The 24,814-nt window shown below is 33.6% G+C and overlaps 3 protein-coding genes and 1 long non-coding RNA gene across 4 annotated transcripts; 1 reads left to right on the forward strand and 3 right to left on the reverse strand.

Moving 5' to 3' along the window:
* Positions 1-9,180: 9,180 nt before the first annotated feature.
* Positions 9,181-10,468, forward strand: LOC128920310 (uncharacterized). Its single transcript, XM_054227381.1, has 2 exons — positions 9,181-9,964; positions 10,025-10,468. Exons 1-2 carry the CDS (start codon positions 9,506-9,508, stop codon positions 10,280-10,282), a joined length of 717 nt encoding a protein of 238 aa, XP_054083356.1. The 5' UTR covers positions 9,181-9,505; the 3' UTR covers positions 10,283-10,468.
* A 706-nt stretch (positions 10,469-11,174) lies between these two features.
* LOC128920467 (uncharacterized) lies at positions 11,175-12,283 on the reverse strand. The gene is made up of 3 exons (XM_054227747.1): positions 11,862-12,283; positions 11,657-11,797; positions 11,175-11,576 (listed from the first exon to the last, which is right to left on the reverse strand). Exons 1-3 carry the CDS (start codon positions 12,123-12,125, stop codon positions 11,253-11,255), a joined length of 729 nt encoding a protein of 242 aa, XP_054083722.1. The 5' UTR covers positions 12,126-12,283; the 3' UTR covers positions 11,175-11,252.
* Positions 12,284-13,203: 920 nt separating this feature from the next.
* Positions 13,204-15,514, reverse strand: LOC128920518 (uncharacterized). Its single transcript, XM_054227906.1, has 3 exons — positions 14,596-15,514; positions 14,039-14,541; positions 13,204-13,982 (listed from the first exon to the last, which is right to left on the reverse strand). The coding sequence occupies exons 1-3, from the start codon at positions 14,650-14,652 to the stop codon at positions 13,418-13,420; spliced, it is 1,125 nt and encodes a 374-aa protein (XP_054083881.1). The 5' UTR covers positions 14,653-15,514; the 3' UTR covers positions 13,204-13,417.
* Positions 15,515-23,288: 7,774 nt separating this feature from the next.
* On the reverse strand, positions 23,289-24,418 carry LOC128920280 (uncharacterized). Its single transcript, XR_008470391.1, has 2 exons — positions 24,172-24,418; positions 23,289-24,119 (listed from the first exon to the last, which is right to left on the reverse strand). It is a non-coding gene; the product is annotated as an uncharacterized LOC128920280 (long non-coding RNA).
* Positions 24,419-24,814: the final 396 nt, after the last annotated feature.

Genomic DNA, 24,814 nt, shown 5'->3' on the forward strand with positions numbered 1-24,814 from the left:
TTGCATCAGCCCAAGTGATATATTTATGTTATTGTTATTTTGTAAAACGTTTCTCCATCCCCTACACCAAATAGCGTAGCTACTTTTTGAATTGCAGCATTTTCACCAAATGAACCCAAAGGATATAAAGTTATAACTATCTGGAAATCTATCGAATATTGCCTGACGGATTGAGTGTTGTTGAACTGGGACTATCTTTGATCATAGACAATACAAATGCAAATTGATTTATACTCGGAGCAACTGTTGAAAACGTCCTCTAACTTGTCAAGGACAGTAGATCGCCATTCCAAACATTTGGGAACATTTTAATAATTGCCGCGATGGTTTGATAAAATAATTAAAAATTTTCATTTACATCATCCATAATTTTCCAATAGCCGTCGTCTAAAAAGTTAATATTCGATTTTTAAGTTTAATAAAATATATAAATGGTTACCATCCAGAAGTAAAACATTAACAGCCGGTTTCACGAAATTTTTTAATTGAAAATTTACTTCCATTTAATTTTAATTTTTAACTTTGCACTTAAGTTCCTTGCGTTTCACCATTATTGACATTTGGCATCCAAAAAAATAAAAGGCAGGCAGTAAGAATAACAACTGATTTATGTAAACAAATAAATTATATATCTTTGTCAAAATGGTAAATAAATGGGAATTCAGCTGATAGAAAAGCGTAACTCGCAAAAAAGTTGCTACGAGAGTATAATAGTTTTGTTCACATAACGGTTGTTTGTAACACCTAAAACTAGACGAGTTAGATATAGAGTCATATATACCAGAGTGATTAGGGTGACGAGTAGATTTGAAATCCGGATGTCTGTCCGTCTGTGCAAGCTGTAACTTGAGTAAAAATTAAGATATCTTAATGAAACTTGGAACGCTTGCTCCTTGGGGCAGTGAAAGGGTTGATTTCACATAAAGTGTCATAACTAAGCCATAATTAAAGTATAAAAGTAAAATTTGGAATAAGGGATCGCACTAGGAAGGGGCATATTTGGGTGTAGGTTTTTTGGGGAAGCGTGCGTGGCCCCGCCCACAAATCGGTTATTTATATATAACTCGCAAACCAATAAACCACACCATGAAAATAGTTGAAATCGGATAATAACCACGCCCACCTCCCATACAAATGTTAGGTTGAAAATTACTAAAAGTGGGTTAACTCACTAAAGAAAAACGATAGAAACACTAAATTTCACAGAAATAACAGTAGAAGGAAGCTGCACTCAGATTTGTTTACAAAATGAAAAATGGGCGTGGCATCGCTCACTTATGGGTCAAAAACCATATCTCAGGAACTACTCGACAGATTTCAATGTAATTCGGTATATAATATTTTCTGTACACCCTGATAACATGGATAAAAATTGGGCGAAATTGGTTCACAACCACGACTACTTTCCTTATAACTCAAATTTGAATTCCATCTGATTCCTTCACTTTATCATGTATACATAAGGAACCAATGAAGATAGTGGAATAAAACTTTCTGACTTCACTTGTGAAAAAATTGTCGAAAACGAACTATAACTTTTCAAGGCACCAGATATCGAACATGTTGAACTCAGCGCCTAAGGGTAAATTCTAACCGAAAATGTGGGTAAATCTCTCAGATAATTTAATGTAATTCAGAGGAAATTGTTTCCTTCTAATAGTATTCTGTCAAAAAAAATTATTAAAATTGGGTCATAACATATCCTAGCTCCCATATACCTAATTATAGGTTTTTCAAAAGTACGGTGGGCTTTATTCCGCATATATGTATTCGTTAATACGTAAGATATCTTAGCAAAATTAAGTGTCTTGGATATAGTGTACCCTGCTGGTGAAAATGAAAGAATTACCTCAGCCCTCATATAGTATATATTACGATTTTCGTTATTCTATTAAACTTTATGCCGAATTTATGGGTAAATTTTGTATGTTTGTAAGTTTCTTCAATAAATTGCGAGAGTATAAAATGTTCGGTTGCACCCGAACTTAGCATTTCTTCACTTGTTTTTCACTTAAATTTGTTTCGTGAAACAGCTGTAAGAGGGGCTTCTTGAATAATAAAATTAACTATATTGGTTTGGCATTTGGCATTTTAAAAAACAAATCGCCAACTTTTGCAAAATTTGTGTTTGATTAGAGGTACTTATTTAACGTTGCAATTATATAAAAATAGTAAATTTGAAATAAGGCAACATAAGTTTAATGAGCGCTCTTTGGCAATATTGTGGTAATATCAGCTGATTATGAATTAATTGTAAGCATGCCATGAATGCCACTGAAAAAGGTCTCGCATATTTGCAAGATTGTCGTAAAATAAAATGCATGTAAAAATTAACAGCTGTTTTACGATATTGTAATTTTGCGATGATGCCATACGTTTACGACGTTAAATGAGTACCACTACTATTTTTCATTCATAATAGAAAGTCCGATTCAGCTATTGTTGCAATGGGGTGTTCTCGAGCTCATGTAAATTTTGGTGTAGTATTTTTGCATTCGGTACAACCTTACAAGGGCAAGAGAATCCCCCTAATATAAAAGCTTTGGGAGTTTGTTTAGCCATTAATAGCGTTTTTAGACAGGAGCTAATTGATCAATTAACCGCACTCTGCTCGATTAAAACGCTTATTAAGATCGATTTACCATACAAAATAAAATCTACTTTTATTTTTAATTGAATTTTAATCGACTTGAAAATTTAATGCAACTCTGCGACAATGACATACGATATACGTTCTTTGTCTGCGATTGGCTGAATTTTTTATAAGAAAAAATCTACGGTAGATTTCGCTCCGGCAGTATAAAAGGTAAAAAAGGTTTTCTCAATAAAAAGTTTAATTGATCAATTAATTTGGCTGTCTAAAAACGCTACAAGAATGTGATATAAAACAGTGAGAATTAAACCGGCATATCACTAGGTAACATTACCATCACTATTTATTTATTTTTTTCAATTTATATTTTCACTTCTGTATGCATGCAGAAATATTTATATACATTGGGTCTTATCATTGAATCAGTTTCGATCGAAAATGTATACGTCGAAATCATTGAAACCGTATCGAAAATAAAATTAACGATCACATTGAACGCTCTTACCGACTCGAAAAAAATATATTCTGCGTGTATGTATTATGGTTTATTTACAGTGTGAAACTGAATTTAAGTTTGTAACCAAAAAAATAACTAAAACGTACAACACATATCTATAACAGGTAGTGGGCCCTTCATTTAAGTAAATTTAAGTTAACTCGATGAGGAGGTCAGTTTTATTTTCTTTTAAATGAAGAAAATTTGTCGATAAAGCTCGATAAAACAGTTCTACGTTCTCGCTTTGTGGTAAAGAAGTTTATCGATGGAATCAAAGATTGCATGAAAATTTTCGATCGAAAGTCTTTATCGTATTGAAATCGAATTCGCTGCGGATTTGATGATTAGGCCCATTATTTCTTATAATTCTTTTCACAATACAAAATTCTCGATTTTTTTATTTGATTAGCAGAGTAGATTATTGAAAATGAAGTTGAACTCATTTTTCAATAGCAAAACACATTCCTGGCGGTTGAACATGTTTATATGAAAATAATAAACTATTTGTATATCATAATTACCATAAAATCAGCAAAATCAGCTATCACTAATGGCACGCTTATGTAGATTTAGACTCCTAAGCTCTAAGAATGTAAATTTAGTTTGTACGACTCACTTGAATCTCTCGTGTCGCGTTCCTATAAATAAATTAAATGGTTCAGTTTAAAAAAGAAACGAAATCAAGTATCGCGAAATCCCGAGAAAAGTTAAACGAAAAACGTGTGCGTGTCGTACACACCAGTTACGAAAAAAAAAACAAATTATTAAGCGCGCATAGTTCAAAAACTCATGATGGAAATCAAGGACCGTAATCATTATAAGTTTTATTATAAAAATCACAAAATAATGATTATATATTGATTTTTATGATTTTCTTCACCGATAATAATTTATTTTAAGTAATTTGTAAAAAATCATAAATAATCATAATTTTTCAGCAAAAAAAAAAAATAAAAATCATAAATTATCATTATTTTTGAGCAAAAAAAATAAACATCATAATACAGTGGAACTTCCATAACTCAAACTTCTACAACTCGAAGATCTCCATAACTCGAACTTTTGAATTGGCAATAGCGTTTAGAATTCAAATTTCATACACATTTCCTTCCATAACTCAAACTTCCTTAACTCGAAGTTCTTCATAACTCGAACTCTTGAATTGGTAATAGAAGTAAAATTTCATACAAATTTACTTCCATAAATCGAAGTTTTCGACCGGGACATAATACAAAATTTAAAATTTGACTATCGAGGCAAAATTGTAAAAGAGTCCCTCCTATCGTATGGAGGCGAACAAAATATATGGTATTACACTTTTGGTTTACATAAATCATGTAACAAAGACATGAGATACAGACGTAAAGAGCCAACAAAAGCAAACTGCATCAAAGAAAATTACTGAATATAATGAAATATAAAATTCATAAAATTTTATGCGAAGTAAATAAATAAAACTGTGCATAAATCTATATTTTAGAGCTTTTTGAAAAATTTTATGCTTTAACGAAAATTCTATAAAACGAAGTTTTTTTGAGAATTCGAGTTAGAGAAATTCCACTGTATTTATATATGATTTATTTTATCGAAATAATCATTCTAGCCAAATAATTCCAAACTGCAGCAAGCAAAATTACATAATACTTGTTTTAACGTATGTATATATAAAACTTTATGCGAAGTAAATAAATAAGACAGTGTGTAAATCTATATATCACAGCCTTTTCAAAAATTGCATGTTTTAATGAAAATTATATAACTCAAAGTCTCTCTAACTCGAAGTTTTTTTGTGGAATATGGTGATTCGAGTTAGAGAAGTAAAAATTAATTCAAAAGTTTATTTGTTCATTGTATAAAAAAACAAATAAAATATACAGCGCACGCTCAAAAACGTGAACTAATTATAGCCAAGGCAGTTCACATTTGCGAAATGTTCACGTTTTACTCAATTCACATTTTAAAATTGCTTCGCTTGCATATTAACCTAATACTTCCATTACTTACTATTATTAAAATGAACAGTAGTAGAAGATTCAAAGACGAGTATCCAGCGCAGTATGTTTATGGTCATTATCTTGGTGAAACAGATATTGACCTCCAAGAATATCTGCAATTTTGTCTTAAAATATCACTTAATTTCTTGGTACTTATTATTTCAGTGATGGGAACAAGTTTTCTTACTCCAGCTGCAGAAAAACATCTCAAAAGCATGACGGACAGCCCGAAATAAACCATACATCAATGCTAAAACTCGAAGTGCAAGGTTGAATGTTGCAAACGAACAGTTATTTAAGCCTGCAAGCTTCTGAAATACCGTAATTTTTGGAGATGAGAGTAATTTCAACCTCTTTAGTTCGGATAGAAATAGATATGTAGATATGGACAAAACCATTTACCATTTGCTGAGCTACAACCGCAAAATCTACGTAGTACCGTAAAAAATGGTGGGGAGCAAGTTCGGAGTTGTGCAAAGTTGGCTTATTTAGAACTGTCCACATAGTACAAAGACCAGAGCAATCTTCAGATTTTAATGCAATTGAGAATCTGTGGTCAGTTTTTTGTACCAGACATGCGAAAATACCAAATTAGAAATAAAGCCGTCTTGAAAAACGCCCTGCAAACAGAACGGAATAAAGTTCCTGCAGGAGGAGGCGGATTTTGAGGTTAGCATATACATAAGTCTGTTTAAAATGTTAATCTATTTTGTTTTTCGTTATTTTCAGGTTCCAAGGTATGCCTCATGGGAACTTGTGCGATGGAAGGATCAACTCAAATGGATCAACTGTCGTACCTCCCACCACACCAGTTTCAATCCCGCCATTTTAAAATATGTAATACAACTAAAATAATACACTACTAATTGATCGCGATTTTATATAAATTCTGAATATGTATTTGTATTTTTCTAGAATATTTAACTTGGTTTTTATAATATTGTCAATTGGCATTTTTAGCACAGGTAACTTGTTTTTAATAATAAAAATTAAAAATGTTTTGGTTTAACAACTTATTGACTGCTAAAAATCTAAGCTATATTTTATCCCCCAATGTGTGGATGGGGCACCCTAATGATTCGTTTCTGCAACAATAAATTTTAATACAGTGGAACTTCCATAACTCGAACTTCTATAATTCGAAGTTCTCCATAACTCGCACTCTTGAAATGGCAATAGAAGTAAAATTTCATACAAATTTCCTTCCATAAATCGAACTTTTCGACCTACAAAATTTAAAATTTTACTATCGAGGCAAAATTTCAAAAGAGTACCTCTATAATGTATCGAGGCGAACAAAAACGATATTATACTTATGGATTGCATAAATCAAGTAACAAAGGCATGAGAAACAGGCGTTAAGAGCCAAATAATTCCAAACTGCAGCAAGCAAAATTACATATTACTTGTTTTAACGTATGTATATAAAACTTTATGTGAAGTAAATAAATAAGACAGTGTGTAAATCTATATATCACAGTCTTTTCAAAAATTGCATGTTTTAATGAAAATTATATAACTCAAAGTTTTTTTGTGGATATGGCGATTCGAGTTAGAGAAGTTCCACTGTATATCCGAAATCTATGAGATAATCCGAAGAAATTTGATAATTGTGAAACACGAACTAGCACTCAAATGTCGATACACCAATCTTTATTTACTTACATAAAATTAAATTTTAGGAAACATTATCTAAAGCAATAAATTCACAAACTAAATGATCTCTTGTTTTTTTAAAGCTCATCTGTTCTCAGAATAAAGGATATTTTTGAGCTAAATTGCGGTGAGCCACTTAAAAAATCTTATATCTGAAACCTTTTGCACATAAACTAGAAACCAAATATGAACATCTAAATAGACATGCCCATAGAAAACTGAGGTGAGAACACTCAACACACGTTGTGTATTTTCGATATTTTCTATGATGAGTACTACACTCATCTAATAAATACGTTCTTTGCTGACCAATAGCGCCCTCTGTGCGGGAAGAACACAAGCCGCGGATAATTCCGTTGGATTGTATCTTCTTCGATACGGTTGTAAGCTTGGATAGTTAGTTAGTTATATATTTTTGCCAAAGAACATATACAGTATACTCTCGAAAGTAAATCGATTGGTATTTTGGGTAATTTACTTTTTCGAATAATTTACTTTTCCAAATATATACATAAATTATCTGTTTTTATAATATTAAATGCATTTTTAAACTTAAAAAATTCATTCATTTATTTGCTTCAATAAAACATATGGATTTACATGAAAAACATATTTACATTTACATACATACATATGTATTTACTATGAAGAGAAAAAATCTTGAATATTCTTTTGTTTTTTTTTCTTTTGCAATATATTTTCTGACAATTTTTGTACGACAATTCAAAAAGTCTGACACCTGATTTGCATCGTTTTCATTTTTAAACCAGTGGATCAAGTAGGAGAGTTTATTTACTAAAAAGACGCGATAAACAAGAGAGTAAGTGTTTTAGCAACATCGTGAAAGACGCTGCTTGCTTCGTTTCGAATTTTTTATCACACTCTCTGAAAAGTAAATTAAAGTAAATTAAAAAATTTACTTTTTCGAGGTGCATGTGTAATCTTAAAGGTGATTAACTTATCCGCGATTATTTACTTTCTGAGAATTTACATTTCGAGAGTAGATGTACAGTACATACATACGTAACTTCAAATCAAGAACTGTTAAAGCGTTTGTAGACAGCCATATTAATTTTCCAACAAGTAAGGAAGGGCTAAGTTCGGGTGTAACCGAACATTTTATACTCTCGCAATTTATTTATTTAACTTTATTTATATTATATAATACACAATTTGACCCACATATTCGTCATATATATTGTATAAAGTCCATTGAAAGTTGAAAACCATAATCTTAGGTTAGAAGCACCGAGGCCCTCGTATTCGATATATGGGGCCTTAAAAACCTATGGTCCGATTTCGGCGATTTTTAGAATGGGGCTGCCACACTATTAACATAGTATTTGTGCAAAGTTTTGCATCGATATCTTCACTAGTACTTACTTTATATATTGTAAAGTAAACGACTCAGATTGTCTTCAAAGTTCTGGTATATAGGATGTAGGCGTGGTTGTGAAGCGATTTGGCCTATTTTCACAACATATCATTGGGATGTAAGGAAACTATTACAAACCAAGTTTCATTGAAATCGGTCAAGTAGTTCCTGAGATATGGTTTTTAACCCATAAGTGGGCGACGCCACGCCCACTCTCCATTTTGTAAAAAAATCTGAGTGCAGCTTCCATCTGCCATTTCTTACGTGAAATTTAGTGTTTCTTACGTTTTGCGTTAGTGAGTTAACCCACTTTTAGTAATTTTCAACCTAACTTTTGTATGGGAGGTGGGCGTGGTTATGATCCGATTTCTTTCATTTTTGGACTGAATTAGGAAATGGCTAAAAAAAACGACTGCAGAAAGTTTAGTTTATATAGCTCTATTGGTTTGCGAGATATGTACCAAAAACTTAGTAGGGGGCGGGGCCACGCCCACTTCCCCAAAAAAATTACATCCAAATATGCCCCTTCATAGTACGATCCTTCATACCAAATTTTATTTCCATAGCTTTATTTATGGCTTAGTTATGCCACTTTATGTGTTTTCGGTTTTCGCCATTTTGTGGGCGTGGCAGTGGTCCGATTTTGCTCATTCGAAAAGCATCGAAAGCAACCTTCCTATGGTGCCAAGAAATAAGTGTGCCAAGTTTCATCAAGATATCTTAATTTTTACTCAAGTTACAGCTTGCACAGACGGACGGACGACGGACGGACGGACGGACAGACAGACATTCGGATTTGAACTCCACTCTTCACCCTGATCATTTTGATATGTATACCCCTATATCTAACTCGTTTAGTTTTGGGTGTTACAAACAACCGTTATGTGAACAAAACTATAATACTCTCTTTATCAACATTTGTTGCGAGAGTATAATAAAATTTTTATTGGGAAACAATTTTTTGGTTTTTATACTGCCGGCTACTCGATAACCGATCAGCTGTTGTACATTTTTGTTTTATACTATGCTCACATATAAGCAGGTTAGCCAGGTTAGCTAGGTTAACTAGGTTACCTTGTAACCTACCCATAAAATGAGAGGTTAGCCATATAATGCCTGGTTTTCACTAAGTCAAAATAATTGACATCAAAAACTGCCTAAACGAACAGCTGTGCTTTTGGTGGCAAATGCGTTTTCATTACAACATCCAAACTGACCGAATGTCGATACTGCAGTGCCTTTCAAAAACTGTCGTCAATTTTTGGTGTCAGATGATTGACCACCTGTTTTCATTTATGTCAATTGTGAACAGGCAATTGTGAACAGGCAATTTTGACAGCTGTTAAATTGAAGATATAATTATTTTTAAATAAGTGCGTGAAAGTGTAAAAATGAATAAAAATAGAAAAATTACAATAGTAACTGTGGCGTTATGTCTTATAACGTCATTAAAAGCTTGGAAAAAGAAAAGGACTCAGCAAAGGAAACCAAAGCAGTGGTGGATTAGACCAGGATTAAGGAATCGTTGCACCAGTGGATTTTACTCCACACTTCGATCCAAGCTGGTTTCTCAGGACCCAAAGTGGTTGAAGAACTTCCTGAGAATGACTCTGGAAGATTTCGATTTTTTAGTGGTGCGTCTTACTCCATATATTTACAAAAGAAACACACGATTCCGTGAAGCGATCTCGGTCGGTGAAAGACTGGCGGTAACACTACGCTATTTAGCCACAGGTGATAACTTCTCGAGTTTGATGAGTGTTTTTCTATTGGGGAAAACTACCATCTGCCATATAGTGCATAACACGTGTAGTGCAATTTTTAAAGCTTTAAAGGACGAATTTTTAAAAGTGAGTATTCATGCCTATTCACGTTAGTCAGTGATAAAATATAAAATATTTTCTAATAAGGTTCCAAACACTCATGAGGAATGGACAGAAATAGCGGAACGTTTTTACCAGCGATGGAATTTCCCTAATTGTTGCGGTGCGTTGGATGGGAAACATATAGCGATTCAGGCGCCTGCGAACTGCGGTTCTGAGTATTTCAACTACAAGAAATACAATAGCATCGTTTTGATGGCTATGGTTGATGCCGACTATAAATTTTTATTTGTTGAAGTTGGAGCTTATGGTCGGGAATCTGATGGAGGCGTTTTCGCAAGGTAAAACTAATATAAAATAATATCATTGAACGTTAATAACTAAAAAACATTATTATTTTTCAGATGTGCTCTTTCGACGGCACTTGCAGAAAACAGTTTAAATTTTCCGCCAGCGAAGTCACTTCCACATGAAAGTGATGAAATGCCATTTGCCATTGTAGCTGACGACGCTTTTCCTTTAAAAACATACTTAATGAAACCATTCAGCTTCCGCAATCAAGTGATGTCGTACAAAATATTTAATTATAGGCTATCCAGAGCAAGAAATGTGGTGGAAAATGTGTTTGGCATTTGTGCATCGCGTTTTCGGATCCTCAGAAGACCAATGGACGTTACTCCCGAACATGCGACAATTATTGTCCTCGCGATTTGTGTATTACATAATTACCTATTAATACGCAAGTCTATATATATACGAATGTCTGACGTAGACAAAGACACAAATGGCATTATCGATCCAGGTAATTGGCGAATGGAGTTGGGGGAAAATGGAATGCTTCCATCAGTTCGGCCAAGCAGTGTTTTAGGTAGACCAGCAGACAGCGCGATAAATGTCCGTGAAAGATTTATGGAGTATTTCATGACTCCTCATGGAGAGGTTGAATGGCAATGGCTCCTATCTTTCTCATTTATAAATGTGTAATTCTATAATTTAACTTATTTTGTAAATACAAAATATTTTCATTATACCTATTTTAAAAACTTTCTGAATTTTAAATAAAACAAAAGTTATATCATTTTGAATTCAATATATATTTATATAATTCATTTCTTATTTTATATTTATTATTGTATTACTAATTATAAAAATACTAAGTTCATTTAAAAATATATATAAAAAGATATAAAAAAGGAACATTTGGTACATCATTTCATTTGACTAGTTAAAGATTTTATATTTAAACGGCATTATGCTGAGCTATAAAATAACAGCAAAATTATGTTTTATTACATATACAATTCTGCAACTGTTTTTACCGTGTGAATTTCTGCTGATACTTAAATATCAACTCACATAAGTCCCGCTTGAATTCTCTGGCCAGTTGTGGAGATTCTTGGTCCCACTCACGGCCGTTTGATGCCACAAAGTTGCCTAAATCATCCCAAGCATCAGTTTTTGTAGCAGATGTGAGGGTCTCCTGCGCACGTTGAACTACTTCAATGTATCCATCGTCGTTTTTTTCAACACGACGTTTCCTTAAATTGGGTCGTGAAGTAGATGGCGTTGGTGGTATATCGCCAGATACCGTTTCCGACTCAAACAATATTGTTGGAGTGGTCAGGGTCGACGAGCTGTCCTATAATAACAAATAAACACATTAAAAATAAATATTAATATTTTTTTTATAAATTATTATATATACATATATATACTTACATTTATTAAATTTGAAGTGGTGCTCGCTTCAACATTTAATGTAGGCTCGAGGAACTTTAGCGATTTGTAAAGTGGGTTCATAGTAGGCGTTCTTCCAGCACCTTGTCCACTTTTTGTATGAGCCCTTCGGTTGAAGGCCGCCTAAAAGATATATATATATTGCAATTTGTTGTGTACTATTGTGTACTATATGTGAAAAACTTACGCGAAAAGAACAACGAAGGCTGTTCCACTTGGCTGATACTTCGCCTCGTGGCATATTTAGTGTTTCTGCCACTTCATGCCACTGAGCCTCACGCAAATTCCTATCGCGATAATCCGCGGAAAGGAAATTCCAGGTTCCTTCCCTTGACTCCACTTCTTGAATTAGTTGCTCAGTCTCCTCCGCTGTCCACTTTGCGTTCATTTTTCGCACCCGCTTGATGCTTGGAATTAACATTTCTGTATTTGCACTCATTTCTTCTGCCATATTGAAACTGAAAAAGGTTGGAATAATACATTAATTGAAATTAGAAAATATAATAAAACACTTACCTTGAAAAGCGAAAAATCTTTTTTATTTATTTTTGCACATCATTCGCGAGGCAAATGGAAATAATTTGCCAACATGTTGGCAAATCTAATTTTGATGTCAAATATTGCCACATAACGTATTTTGATTGTTTTCATTTCGCTGTCAATTTAAATTGCCGTTCGTTGGCAAATATGCCGGCAAACGCAACTGACACCATATGACAACCCGTTTTCATTATTTTGACAGCATTTGACGTCAAATATGACCTAGTGAAAACCAGGCTTAATTTGTGTGAAAAGATAACCTCGGTCTGCTCTATAACCTACGCGGTTATTTTATAACCTACTAAAATATGCATTGTTGCATTGGAAAGCAGTCGAAATGTACTCGAAATTGCGACACTTCAGTATCTATTGTGAATATTTTTGCTTAAATTTGACAGCAACTGACAAAAAATTCGCAGGAATTTAAAAAATGGATCAAATAAATCCGTAAGCATAAATTTGAATTTATATATTTTTATTTTTTATGCATACAAATATACTTATATATAATAATTTTATTAAATTGTAATTAGGAAAAGGAAAAACCGTGTTAGATGGACAGTGGATGCAGAGAAATTGCTGCTATTACACTGGGCAGATAGTATAGAAGAATTACGAAAATTTTCATATCTTTGCGCGTTTGGAAAACGAATTTTCAAAAAGGCAGATGAACTACAGTGCAGCTGAAATAAAGGAAAAAGTACATAATTTTACCAATCGATACAAGTAAGTACATTTAAAATTAAAAAAGTATATTTTGCTGCATACTCACAGCATTATAATATGTATTTTATTTTATAGATTAGAAAAGAATGCGGTGGGTATGACTGGTGGTTCGCCTTCCTCTTGGATCCACTACAAGGAGGTGGAAGGAATACTGAGTGGTAATAAGGCAGTAAATTTCAAAGAACTCATGCAAGAGAGTATAGGTAATATAAAAATGAAATTTTTGTTTGCTCTTTTATTTATTATTTTATTTTAATTCAAGATGTGGAACCAGAAGACAACATTGGTTGCGCTGCTATCTACCCTTCGACGAGCAGCCAATCTCAATTCATTTCAAGCGATGAGCTTGAAGGACTTTCGACGACTCCGGAGTGTGCAAAAAGAAGGAAAAGGAATGATATTTTAAAAGAAATGAGTGAAAATACGAAAAGTTTTTATAAAGACCTTATTAATTTGTTAAATAAAAAATAAAAATAATTACAAATGTAGAACAAACTTACAAAATGAATTCGCAATCGCTCTTCTAATTGTTTCAGGTTCTGCTTCAAAATCTGCTACAGCATCTGTGTGCTCGGGCTGTTCCAGGCGTACACTACTTTCGTAAGTGGTTTGTTCTTCTATCCATTTGTGGTTGATGACATCATTATGACAATTTAAAAAGTTATGCAATGTACAGGCTGCTTTAATTATAAGAGGAACATTTTTGATGTGGTTGTCGACTCCTTTCCCTATTCTCCTAAAACGAGCCTTTAGGTGTCCAAATGCATTTTCCACCACTCTTCGGCATTTGGACAATTGGTAATTAAAAATTTTTTCATGCTCTGGAGGATGTACTTGGAATGGATAGGGCTTCATTAGGTTGTTGGCAAATCGGAAAGCCGAATCACCCATAACGCCCACAGGAACATTCACGCCATTAATAGTTTTGCTTTTTGCAGTGAAGATTGGGTCCTTCAATGCAGTATTTAGTTTGCTACATTGAAAATTTTTTGAGTCATTGCATCGACCTGGGCAGCCAACATTAATGTAGAGGAAGCGATATCTGGATAAAAAAGAAATTAATGAAAATATCAAGTGAAAATTCATTATACCTCTAACCTATAATCTACAAGGGCAAATAAAACTGTAGAGTACCACCCCTTATAATTGTAATAGTCCGTGCAATCCTTCCCAGGTGGCCGAACTTTAATGTGGAAACCGTTTATGGCACCAAGACATTGCGGAAAGCCAAGCTTCTCAAACCCATGAACACACTCATCCACTTTTTCACTGTTCCTTAATTGTTCTGTCAAATAAATGGGACGCAATGGTTGCCACACTTCTTGGCAAAAAGCAAGAAATATTTCGCTGACGATAGCCTTCGAAACACCGAATAGTCGTGCAACAGTTTCATACTCCGCCGAAGATTTTAATGTGTAGACGGCAACAGCTACCCTTTTCTGCAATGGGATGCACTTCCTATAGCATGAATCCTGTTTGGTAATACCTTTGACATATTCACACAATATTTCAAAGGTTGCCCTGCTCATGCGAAAGGTTTCCTTAAAAACGCGGTCGTTCATTGATGGAACATCCTTTTCCCAGAAGTTCCAATGTCGCTTCTAAAGTATATGTATTTAAATGTGTTTATAATTTATTGTGCTTTTTTTACTTACGTATGCCCAAATACTTCTTGGGTTTATTTCCTTACAAAGAGGTATTGTTGTCAACATTAATATTTCATAATAAATCGATATTACTCGAGTTCTTCGTATCCGTAATTCCTGCACTTTGTTGGATAGCAATTTTATATTCTCGGCTACAGGAATTTAATGCAGCTAGATATTTATTGCTTTCTTCTTGGTTTGTAGCAAACAAAAGTAAAAATTTTCTCAATTTTGAATCCATCACTCATTTATTAACTTATTTTTTACAAGAAGAAAATATGGAAACAAAAAAAACACAAATGGATACAGCTGTCAATTTCTCTCATTTAATTGGGTTATCTTTGCTATATGTGAACGCAACAAGGTTAGCTTCGAGGTTAATTTTTGTTAACCATAACCTGCTTATATGTGAACGTGCTATTAGCTTTTTATAAGAAGTTGGAAAGTTTCATAAGCTGAGCAGACGGGTTAATTGATCAATTACTTCCGGTCTAAAACGCTATTAATTGTCAATTGCAATGAAATAATTTTGACTTTTAATAATTATTACAATTAGAGTAAAAATTAATTCAAAAGTTTATTTGTTCATTGTATAAAAAAACAAATAAAATAGACAGCGCACGCTCGAAAACGTTAACTAATTATAGCCAAGGCAGTTCACATTTGCGAAATGTTCACGTTTTACTCATTTAAATTCACATTTTAGAATTGCTTCGCTTGCATATTAACCTAATACTTTCATTACTTACTATTATTAAAATGGACAGTAGTAGAAGATTCAAAGACCAGTATCCAGCGCAGTATGTTTATGGTCATTATCTAGGTGAAACAGATATTAACCTCCAAGAATATCTGCACTTTGATTAAAATTTTGTCTTAAAATATCACTTAATTTCTTGGTATTTATTATTTCAGTGATGGGAACAAGTTTTCTTACTCCAGCTGCAGAAAAACATCTCAAAAGCATGACGGACAGCCCGAAATAAACCATACATCAATGCTAAAACTCGAAGTGCAAGGTTGAATGTTGCAAACGAACAGTTATATAAGCCTGCAAGCTTCTGAAATACCGTACCATTGGAGATGAGAGTAATTTCAACCTCTTTAGTTCGGATAGAAATAGATATGTAGATATGGACAAAACCATTTACCATTTGCTGAGCTACAACCGCAAAATCTACGTAGTACCGTAAAAAATGGTGGGGAGCAAGTTCGGAGTTGTGCAAAGTTGGCTTATTTAGAACTGTCCACATAGTACAAAGACCAGAGCAATCTTCAGATTTTAATGCAATTGAGAATCTGTGGTCAGTTTTTTGTACCAGACATGCGAAAATACCAAATTAGAAATAAAGCCGTCTTGAAAAACGCCCTGCAAACAGAACGGAATAAAGTTCCTGCAGGAGGAGGCGGATTTTGAGGTTAGCATATACATAAGTCTGTTTAAAATGTTAATCTATTTTGTTTTTCGTTATTTTCAGGTTCCAAGGTATGCCTCATGGGAACTTGTGCGATGGAAGGATCAACTCAAATGGATCAACTGTCGTACCTCCCACCACACCAGTTTCAATCCCGCCATTTTAAAATATGTAATACAACTAAAATAATACACTACTAATTGATCGCGATTTTATATAAATTCTGAATATGTATTTGTATTTTTCTAGAATATTTAACTTGGTTCTTATAATATTGTCAATTGGCATTTTTAGCACAGGTAACTTGTTTTTATACTCTCGCAACCTGTTGCACAGAGTATCATAGTTTTGTTCACATAACGGTTGTTTGTGTCACCAAGAAATATAAGAGTTAGATATGGGGTTATATATACATAAATGATCAGGATGACGAGTGGATTTGAAATCCGGATGTCTGTCCGTCCGTCTGTCCGTCTGTCCGTGCAAGCGATAACTTGAGTAAAAATTAAGATATCTTAATGAAACTTGGAACACATGTTCCTTGGCACCCTGAGGAGGTTGCTTTCGAAAATGGGCAAAATCGGTCCACTGCCACGCCCACAAAATGGTGGAAACCGAAAACCTATACAGTGTCATAACTAAGCCATAAATAAAGTTATGAAAATGTAATTTGGAAAATAGGATCCCATTAGGGAGGGGCACATTTGGATGTAATTTTTTTGGAAAAGTGGGCGTGGCCCCGCCCCCTACTAAATTTTTTGTACATATCTCGCAAACCAATAGAGCTATATAAACCAAACTTTCTGCAGTCGTTTTTTTTAGCCACTTCCTAATACAGTCCAAAAACGATAGAAATCGGATCATAACCACGCCCACCTCCCATACAAAAGTTAGGTTGAAAATTACTAAAAGTGGGTTAACTCACTAACGAAAAACGTCAGAAACACTAAATTTCACATAAGAAATGGCAGATGAAAGCTGCACTCAGATTTTTTTACAAAATGGAAAATGGGCGTGGCGTCGCCCACTTATGGGTCAAAAACCATATCTCAGGAACTACTCTACCGATTTCAATGAAACTTGGTTTGTAATAGTTTCCTTACATCCCAATGATATGTTGTGAAAGTAGGCCAAATCGCTTCACAACCACGCCTACTTCCTATATACCAGAACTTTGAAGACAATCTGAATCGTTTACTTTACAATATACATATAAAGTAAGTACTAGTGAAGATATCGATGCAGAACTTTGCACAAATATTATGTTAATAGTGTGGCAGCCCCATTCTAAAAATTGCCGAAATCGGACCATAGGTTTTTAAGGCCCCATATATCGAACACGAGGACCTCGGTGCTTCTAACCTAATATTATGGTTTCAATGGACTTTATACAATATATATGACGAATATGTGGGTCAAATTGTGTATTATATAATATAAATAAAGTTAAATAAATAAATTGCGAGAGTATAAAATGTTCGGTTACACCCGAACTTAGCCCTTCCTTACTTGTTAATAATAAAAATTAAAAATGTTTTGGTTTAACAACTTATTGACTGCTAAAAATCTAAGCTATATTTTATCCCCCAATGTGCGGATGGGGCACCCTAATGATTCGTTTCTGCAACAATAAATTTTAATACAGTGGAACTTCCATAACTCGAACTTCTATAACTCGAAGTTCTCCATAACTCGCACTCTTGAAATGGCAATAGAAGTAAAATTTCATACAAATTTCCTTCCATAAATCGAACTTTTCGACCTACAAAATTTAAAATTTTACTATCGAGGCAGAATTTCAAAAGAGTACCTCTATAATGTATCGAGGCGAACAAAAACTATGATATTATACTTATGGATTGCATAAATCAAGTAACAAAGGCATGAGAAACAGGCGTTAAGAGCCAAATAATTCCAAACTGCAGCAAGCAAAATTACATATTACTTGTTTTAACGTATGTATATAAAACTTTATGCGAAGTAAATAAATAAGACAGTGTGTAAATCTATATATCACAGTCTTTTCAAAAATTGCATGTTTTAATGAAAATTATATAACTCGAAGTCTCTCTAACTCGAAGTTTTTTTGTGGATATGGTGATTCGAGTTAGAGAAGTTCCACTGTATATCCGAAATCTATGAGAAAATCCGAAGAAATGTGATAATTGTGAAACACGAACTAGCACTCAAATGTCGATACACCAATCTTTATTTACTTATATAAAATTAAATTTTAGGAAACATTATCTAAAGCAATAAATTCACAAACTAAATGATCTCTTGTTTTTTTAAAGCTCATCTGTTCTCAGAATAAAGGATATTTTTGAGCTAAATTGCGGTGAGCCACTTAAAAAATCTTATATCTGAAACCTTTTGCACATAAACTAGAAACCAAATATGAACATCTAAATAGACATGCCCATAGAAAACTGAGGTGAGAACACTCAACACACGTTGTGTATTTTCGATATTTTCTATGATGAGTACTACACTCATCGAATAAATACGTTCTTTGCTGACCAATAGCGCCCTCTGTGCGGGAAGAACACAAGCCGCGGATGATTCCGTTGGATTGTATCTTCTTCGATACGGTTGTAAGCTTGGATAGTTAGTTAGTTATATATTTTTGCCAAAGAACATATACAGTATACTCTCGAAAAGTAAATCGATTGGTATTTTGGGTAATTTACTTTTTCGAATAATTTACTTTTCCAAATATATACATAAATTATCTGTTTTTATAATATTAAATGCATTTTTAAACTTAAAAAATTCATTCATTTATTTGCTTCAATAAAACATATGGATTTACATGAAAAACATATTTACATTTACATACATACATATGTATTTACTATGAAGAGAAAAAATCTTGAATATTCTTTTGTTTTTTTTTCTTTTGCAATATATTTTCTGACCATTTTTGTACGACAATTCAAAAAGTCTGACACCTGATTTGCATCGTTTTCATTTTTAAACCAGTGGATCAAGTAGGAGAGTTTATTTACTAAAAAGACGCGATAAACAAGAGAGTAAGTGTTTTTGCAACATCGTAAAAGACGCTGCTTGCTTCGTTTCGAATTTTTTATCACACTCTCTGAAAAGTAAATTAAAAAATTTACTTTTTCGAGGTGCATGTGTAATCTTAAAGGTGATTAACTTATCCGCGATTATTTACTTTCTGAGAATTTACTTTTCGAGAGTAGATGTACAGTACATACATACGTAACTTCAAATCAAAAACTGTTAAAGCGTTTTTAGACAGCCAAATTAATTTTCCAATTAAAATTTTTATTGGGAAACAATTTTTTGGTTTTTATACTGCCGGCTACTCGATAACCGATCAGCTGTTGTACATTTTTGTTTTAGCTTTTTATAAGAAGTTGGAAAGTTTCATAAGCTGAGCAGACGGGTTAATTGATCAATTACTTCCGGTCTAAAACGCTATTAATTGTCAATTGCAATGAAATAATTTTGACTTTTAATAATTATTACAATTAGAGTAAAAATTAATTTAAAGTTTATTTGTTCATTGTATAAAAAACAAATAAAATATACAGCGCACGCTCGAAAACGTGAACTAATTATAGCCAAGGCAGTTCACATTTGCGAAATGTTCACGTTTTACTCATTTAAATTCACATTTTAGAATTGCTTCGCTTGCATATTAACCTAATACTTCCATTACTTACTATTATTAAAATGGACAGTAGTAGAAGATTCAAAGACGAGTATCCAGCGCAGTATGTTTATGGTCATTATCTAGGTGAAACAGATATTGACCTCCAAGAATATCTGCACTTTGATTAAAATTTTGTGTTAAAATATCACTTAATTTCTTGGTATTTAATATTTCAGTTATGGGAACAAGTTTTCTTACTCCAGCAAGGTTGAATGTTGCAAACGAACAGTACCGTAACAAATACCGTAATTTTTGGAGATGAGAGTAATTTCAACCTCTCTAGTTCGGATAGAAATGGATATGTAGATATGGACAAATCCATTTACCATTTGCTGAGCTACAACCGCAAAATCTACGTAGTACCGTAAAAAATGGTGGGGAGCAAGTAATGGAAGCACAAGTTCGGAGTTGTGCAAAGTTGGCTTATTTAGAACTGTCCACATAGTACAAAGACCAGAGCAATCTTCAGATTTTAATGCAATTGAGAATCTGTGGTCAGTTTTTTGTACCAGACATGCGAAAATACCAAATTAGAAATAAAGCCGTCTTGAAAAACGCCCTGCAAACAGAACGGAATAAAGTTCCTGCAGGAGGAGGCGGATTTTGAGGTTAGCATATACATAAGTCTGTTTAAAATGTTAATCTATTTTGTTTTTCGTTATTTTCAGGTTCCAAGGTATGCCTCATGGGAACTTGTGCGATGGAAGGTGCGTAACTAAGGGCGGAGTACAGAAAAGCCAATGACTGGCTCACGTCAACTGTTGCAGGACTGCTAGAAGATGCTGATGGTAGAACCATCGAAGGTTGTTAAAATTCTAATGTTTCAACGCAGATAACTAAATTTTAATACTTTCTAAAATCGCTAAAATGTGACCGCATGCCACTTTCGAGCGATGCAGCCACTTTTGTAACATCCGATGTCACTCAATCGTGCTCCCCTCAGATGCGAGTCCTGCACCATACATTTTGGAAATTATCTATTTCAGTTCCATTTTTTCGCATTTTGACAAATAAATAAAATTTTTTGTTTACAGAAATATTCTTTTATTCTTTCTAACATTCATGCCTTTTAATTTTTTGTATGTTAATTTTGAATAATGGTGAAAACTTAAACTTAAGTACAAAGTTAAGTGAAATTTAAAATTAAAATTAAATAGAACTTATTTTTCAATGATAAAATTTCGTGAAACAGGTTGTAAATTCCACATTTTATTGGTCACCAAACATTAGCGTATACAAAGTTTTGCGCTTGGCTTTTGCTTCTGATGTTCGCTGACCATTTTCATAATAGAAAATTTCATCAGGTTCTCCGTCGTTACCGACAACCGAATCGCCTACATATTCTGAATCATCTGAAGTGGTTCGTAAGGTGTTATGGTATTTGCAATAAACAATTAACCAATTGGAGCATAGAATATGACTTTTTCATTCTTAATTCGTATCCTTAATTCTTTGAGACCGCCAAAACGTTCTTTCAGAATTCCAAAACAATGTTCAATTCTCACCCGAAATCTGCTATGACGCAAATAAAAACTTTACGCTTTGACAGTCATCGACTGACACTCGACGCAAACGGTTGTGCTCTCAGTAAATTTCATCCTCGTTAGTGCAATTCTCTTTATCAAATTCCTTACTTTTTCAGTATACGTGCTCCTATTTAGTGAATTCTATCAATCTTACAAAAATAGTGTAACCATGTCCCCCTGGGGGACCGCTCTAGAAAATAATAGGTTTGCCCTATTAACCTCTAGTCCACAACCAAAAAGAAATAAAAAAGCCAACCAATTATCGAAAGAAGATCCATTCCCTACTTTACCAACAACAATAAAAGATAGCCCAAAATACATCGTGGTGAGTTCAAGTGAAACAAACAAACCTTTGAATAAATTGTCTTGCTTCGCTGTTCACAAAGCCTTAAAGTATATCAGTTCAGAGATAATAAAAATTAATGAATTAAGAGACGGAAACCTACTACTTTTAGTTAAAAATAGCACTATTGCAAAAAAATTCACAACAACAAAACAGCTCATTGGCATATGCGGTGTAAAAATTGAACTCCATAGAAATTTAAATTCTTCAAAAGGCACCATTTACGCTCCATGTTTAAATGACATCTCAGACAATGAAATAATTGAAAATTTGAAAGAACAGGGTGTTACATCGGTTTACAAACTCCCAAAATACATAAATGGACAACCGACTCCAAGTGGCGTTGTTCTTCTAACCTTTGATCGCTACCATTTACCTGAACAGATTGATGTATCATGGTATAAAACAAAGGTAAAACGCTACTACCCAAATGCAAAAACTGCCAACTACTTGGCCATACAAAAAAACGTTGCAATAAAATTCCTATCTGCGATACTTGCGCATTGCCAACACACAATCCCTCGCCCTGTACTCGCACTCTCTGTGTAAATTGTTCTGCTGACCACTCAGCCTCAAGCAAATTGTGTCCAAAGTTCATTGAAATGACAAAAATAATAACAATTCAAACAGACAATAAATGCTCTTTCCGCGAAGCATTAAATATTCATAAAGCACAAATACCACCTGTTTTCAATACTTCATCTCCTTCTTTCGCTAACATTATTAACAATCCGATAAACATAGACCTCGCAAATAACGAACACAACAACCAAACAGGAGCGAAAATCTCAGTCCCTACTCTCACTTCACTTCCCCATTCTAACTCTCCACGAACAACGAAAGCAATGGAAATAAAACAACCAACGTAAACTCAACTAACTCTCTTCCAACAACAAGTGCAGTCGATGATTCAACCACAACATCTTTTGATTACGCTACAACAACCTCGCTCATTTCTAACTTGATCAGTCAACTCAACCATACACCCTTCCCCCTCTCACCAACAAAAAACACCAATACAGAATAGATTATGAGAATTCTTCAGTGGAATATGAATGGTCTTTTCAACAATTACCCAGACTTAAACTTACTCATAAATGAATTCTCACCACATATAATTGCTTTACAAGAAACTCACCTCCCAGTAAACAAAACAGCATGCACACCTCACAAATATATAGGTCACTTTTATAACCTACCTCAAAATAAATCAGCAAAACAGGGCATTGCCTTGTTTATCAAAAATCAAATCAAACATAAACGTATCCCAATTTCATCCAATATTTCCGTCATTGCTATAGAAGTTGACATTGGTTTCAAACTCTCTATAATATCATGCTATATTCCTCCGCATCAAAAGTTTAATGCAGGGGATCTTATAAGTATCATAAACACTGTTTCCACTCCCACTATAATCATCGGCGATTTCAACGCATGGAGTCCGCTATGGGGATCTCCTTCCTCTAACGTAAGGGGTGTAATAATAGAAAATGTTATACTAGCAAAAAACCTCTTTGTCCTCAACGACAGATTACCAACTCACTTCTCTACGCACAAATCATTCACAATAGCGACCATTTTCCGATAGTAACTACTATCATCACACCGATGCAATATACCATTAAACCTAGATCTAAATTTCTTATAGATAAAGCCGATTGGTTTAAATATCATCCACGAGTCGGTTTCGAGAGATTGGTCAAATTTCATCAAGGCAATAAATAATTTTCTTAACATATGTAATATATCCAATTTAATTTAATTGTAAGCAAGTTAGTATAACAACGTAATATAAGAGCCGAAGGCCTCTGTAGCCAGTGCTTTAAATTTAGTGGAGTTATTATTTATAATTACTTCTCTTGTAAATAAATAAATAAATAAAATTTACGCTTTGAATAGTCCAACTGTTGCGAAATCGCTCAATATGGTGTGAGAAGGGTGGTCAGTAATGGATAAGCAGATTCCCCTGCCACCCATTGATAGGATGAAAAATATGAATCTTCCTGATTGGAGAGAGCACTAGTACGGAACATGCGAGCGTCATGTACATTAAGCCGCATGATTAATAACGGGTATTTCAGCAAGTTTCAGTTCTGTATCCTATACAATAAGGCATTTCAATGTACGTTGTTTTTACAATTTCTTGCTTTTTATTTGCATCAGCCCAAGTGATATATTTAGATTTCAATTCCAAAAGAGCCGAAAATACTCGCTTTGTTATTTTGTAAAGCGTTTCTCCATCTCCTACACCAAATAGCGTAGCTACTTTTTGAATTGCAGCATTTTCACCAGATGAACCCAATGGATATAAAATTATAACTATCTGGAAATCTTTCGAATATTGCCTGACGGATAGAGTGTTGTTGAACTGGGCACTATCTTTGATCAGAGACAATACAAATGCAAATTTATACTCGGAGCAACTGTTGAAAACGTCCTCTAACTTGACAAGGACAGTAGATCGCCATTCCAAACATTTGGGAACATTTTAATAATTTTCGCGATGGTTTGATAAAATAATTAAAAATTTGCATTTACATCATCCATAATTTTCCAATAGCCGTCGTCTAAAAAGTTAATATTCGATTTTTAAGTTTAATAAAATATATAAATGGTTACCATCCAGAAGTAAAACATTAACAGCCGGTTTCACGAAATTTTTTAATTGAAAATTTACTTCCATTTAATTTTAATTTTTATCTTTGCACTTAAGTTCCTTGCGTTTCACCTTTATTGACATTTGGCATCCAAAACATTAAAAGGCAGGCAGTAAGAATGACAGCTGATTTATGTAAACAAATAAATTATATATTTTTGTCAAAATGGTAAATAAATGGGAATTCAGCTGATAGAAAAGCGTAACCATGGTAACATATGACAATATTTAAATAATATTTAAATGGCAAAGCGTGACCATTTAAATAAAAGTTAAGTCAAATGGTAAAACCGAAATTAATTATTATACTCTCGCAACAAAGTTGCTACGAGAAATTAAGATACTTAATGAAACTTGGAACGCATGTTCCTTGGGGCATCGGACCATTGCAACGCCCACAAAATGGCGAAAACCAAAAACAGAAAGTTTCATAACTAAGCCATAAATAAAGTTATAAAAATAAAATTTGGAATAAGAGATCGCCCACAAATCGGTTATTTATATATAATTCGCAAACCAATAAACCACACCATGAAAATAGTTGAAATCGGATAATAACCACGCCCACCTCCCATACAAATGTTAGGTTGAAAATTTCTAAAAGTG

Source organism: Zeugodacus cucurbitae, chromosome 3 (genome assembly GCF_028554725.1).
Source record: "Zeugodacus cucurbitae isolate PBARC_wt_2022May chromosome 3, idZeuCucr1.2, whole genome shotgun sequence".
NCBI classification, from domain to species: Eukaryota; Metazoa; Arthropoda; class Insecta; order Diptera; family Tephritidae; genus Zeugodacus; species Zeugodacus cucurbitae.

What these genes read in the sequence shown, in the direction of transcription:
- LOC128920518 (XM_054227906.1), bottom strand. Translation starts at nt 14,652, where the DNA reads ATGTTGACAACAATACCTCTTTGTAAGGAAATAAACCCAAGAAGTATT. An exon ending in CAAGAAGTATTTGGGCATAC is followed by an intron (nt 14,542 to 14,595) that starts GTAAGTAAAAAA and finishes CATATACTTTAG; the next exon opens with AAGCGACATTGGAACTTCTG. An exon ending in TTTGCCCTTGTAGATTATAG is followed by an intron (nt 13,983 to 14,038) that starts GTTAGAGGTATA and finishes TTTTTTATCCAG; the next exon opens with ATATCGCTTCCTCTACATTA.
- LOC128920310 (XM_054227381.1), top strand. Translation starts at nt 9,506, where the DNA reads ATGAATAAAAATAGAAAAATTACAATAGTAACTGTGGCGTTATGTCTT. An exon ending in TAAAGGACGAATTTTTAAAA is followed by an intron (nt 9,965 to 10,024) that starts GTGAGTATTCAT and finishes TTTTCTAATAAG; the next exon opens with GTTCCAAACACTCATGAGGA.
- LOC128920467 (XM_054227747.1), bottom strand. Translation starts at nt 12,125, where the DNA reads ATGGCAGAAGAAATGAGTGCAAATACAGAAATGTTAATTCCAAGCATC. An exon ending in GCCTTCGTTGTTCTTTTCGC is followed by an intron (nt 11,798 to 11,861) that starts GTAAGTTTTTCA and finishes TATATCTTTTAG; the next exon opens with GCGGCCTTCAACCGAAGGGC. An exon ending in CCACTTCAAATTTAATAAAT is followed by an intron (nt 11,577 to 11,656) that starts GTAAGTATATAT and finishes TTGTTATTATAG; the next exon opens with GACAGCTCGTCGACCCTGAC.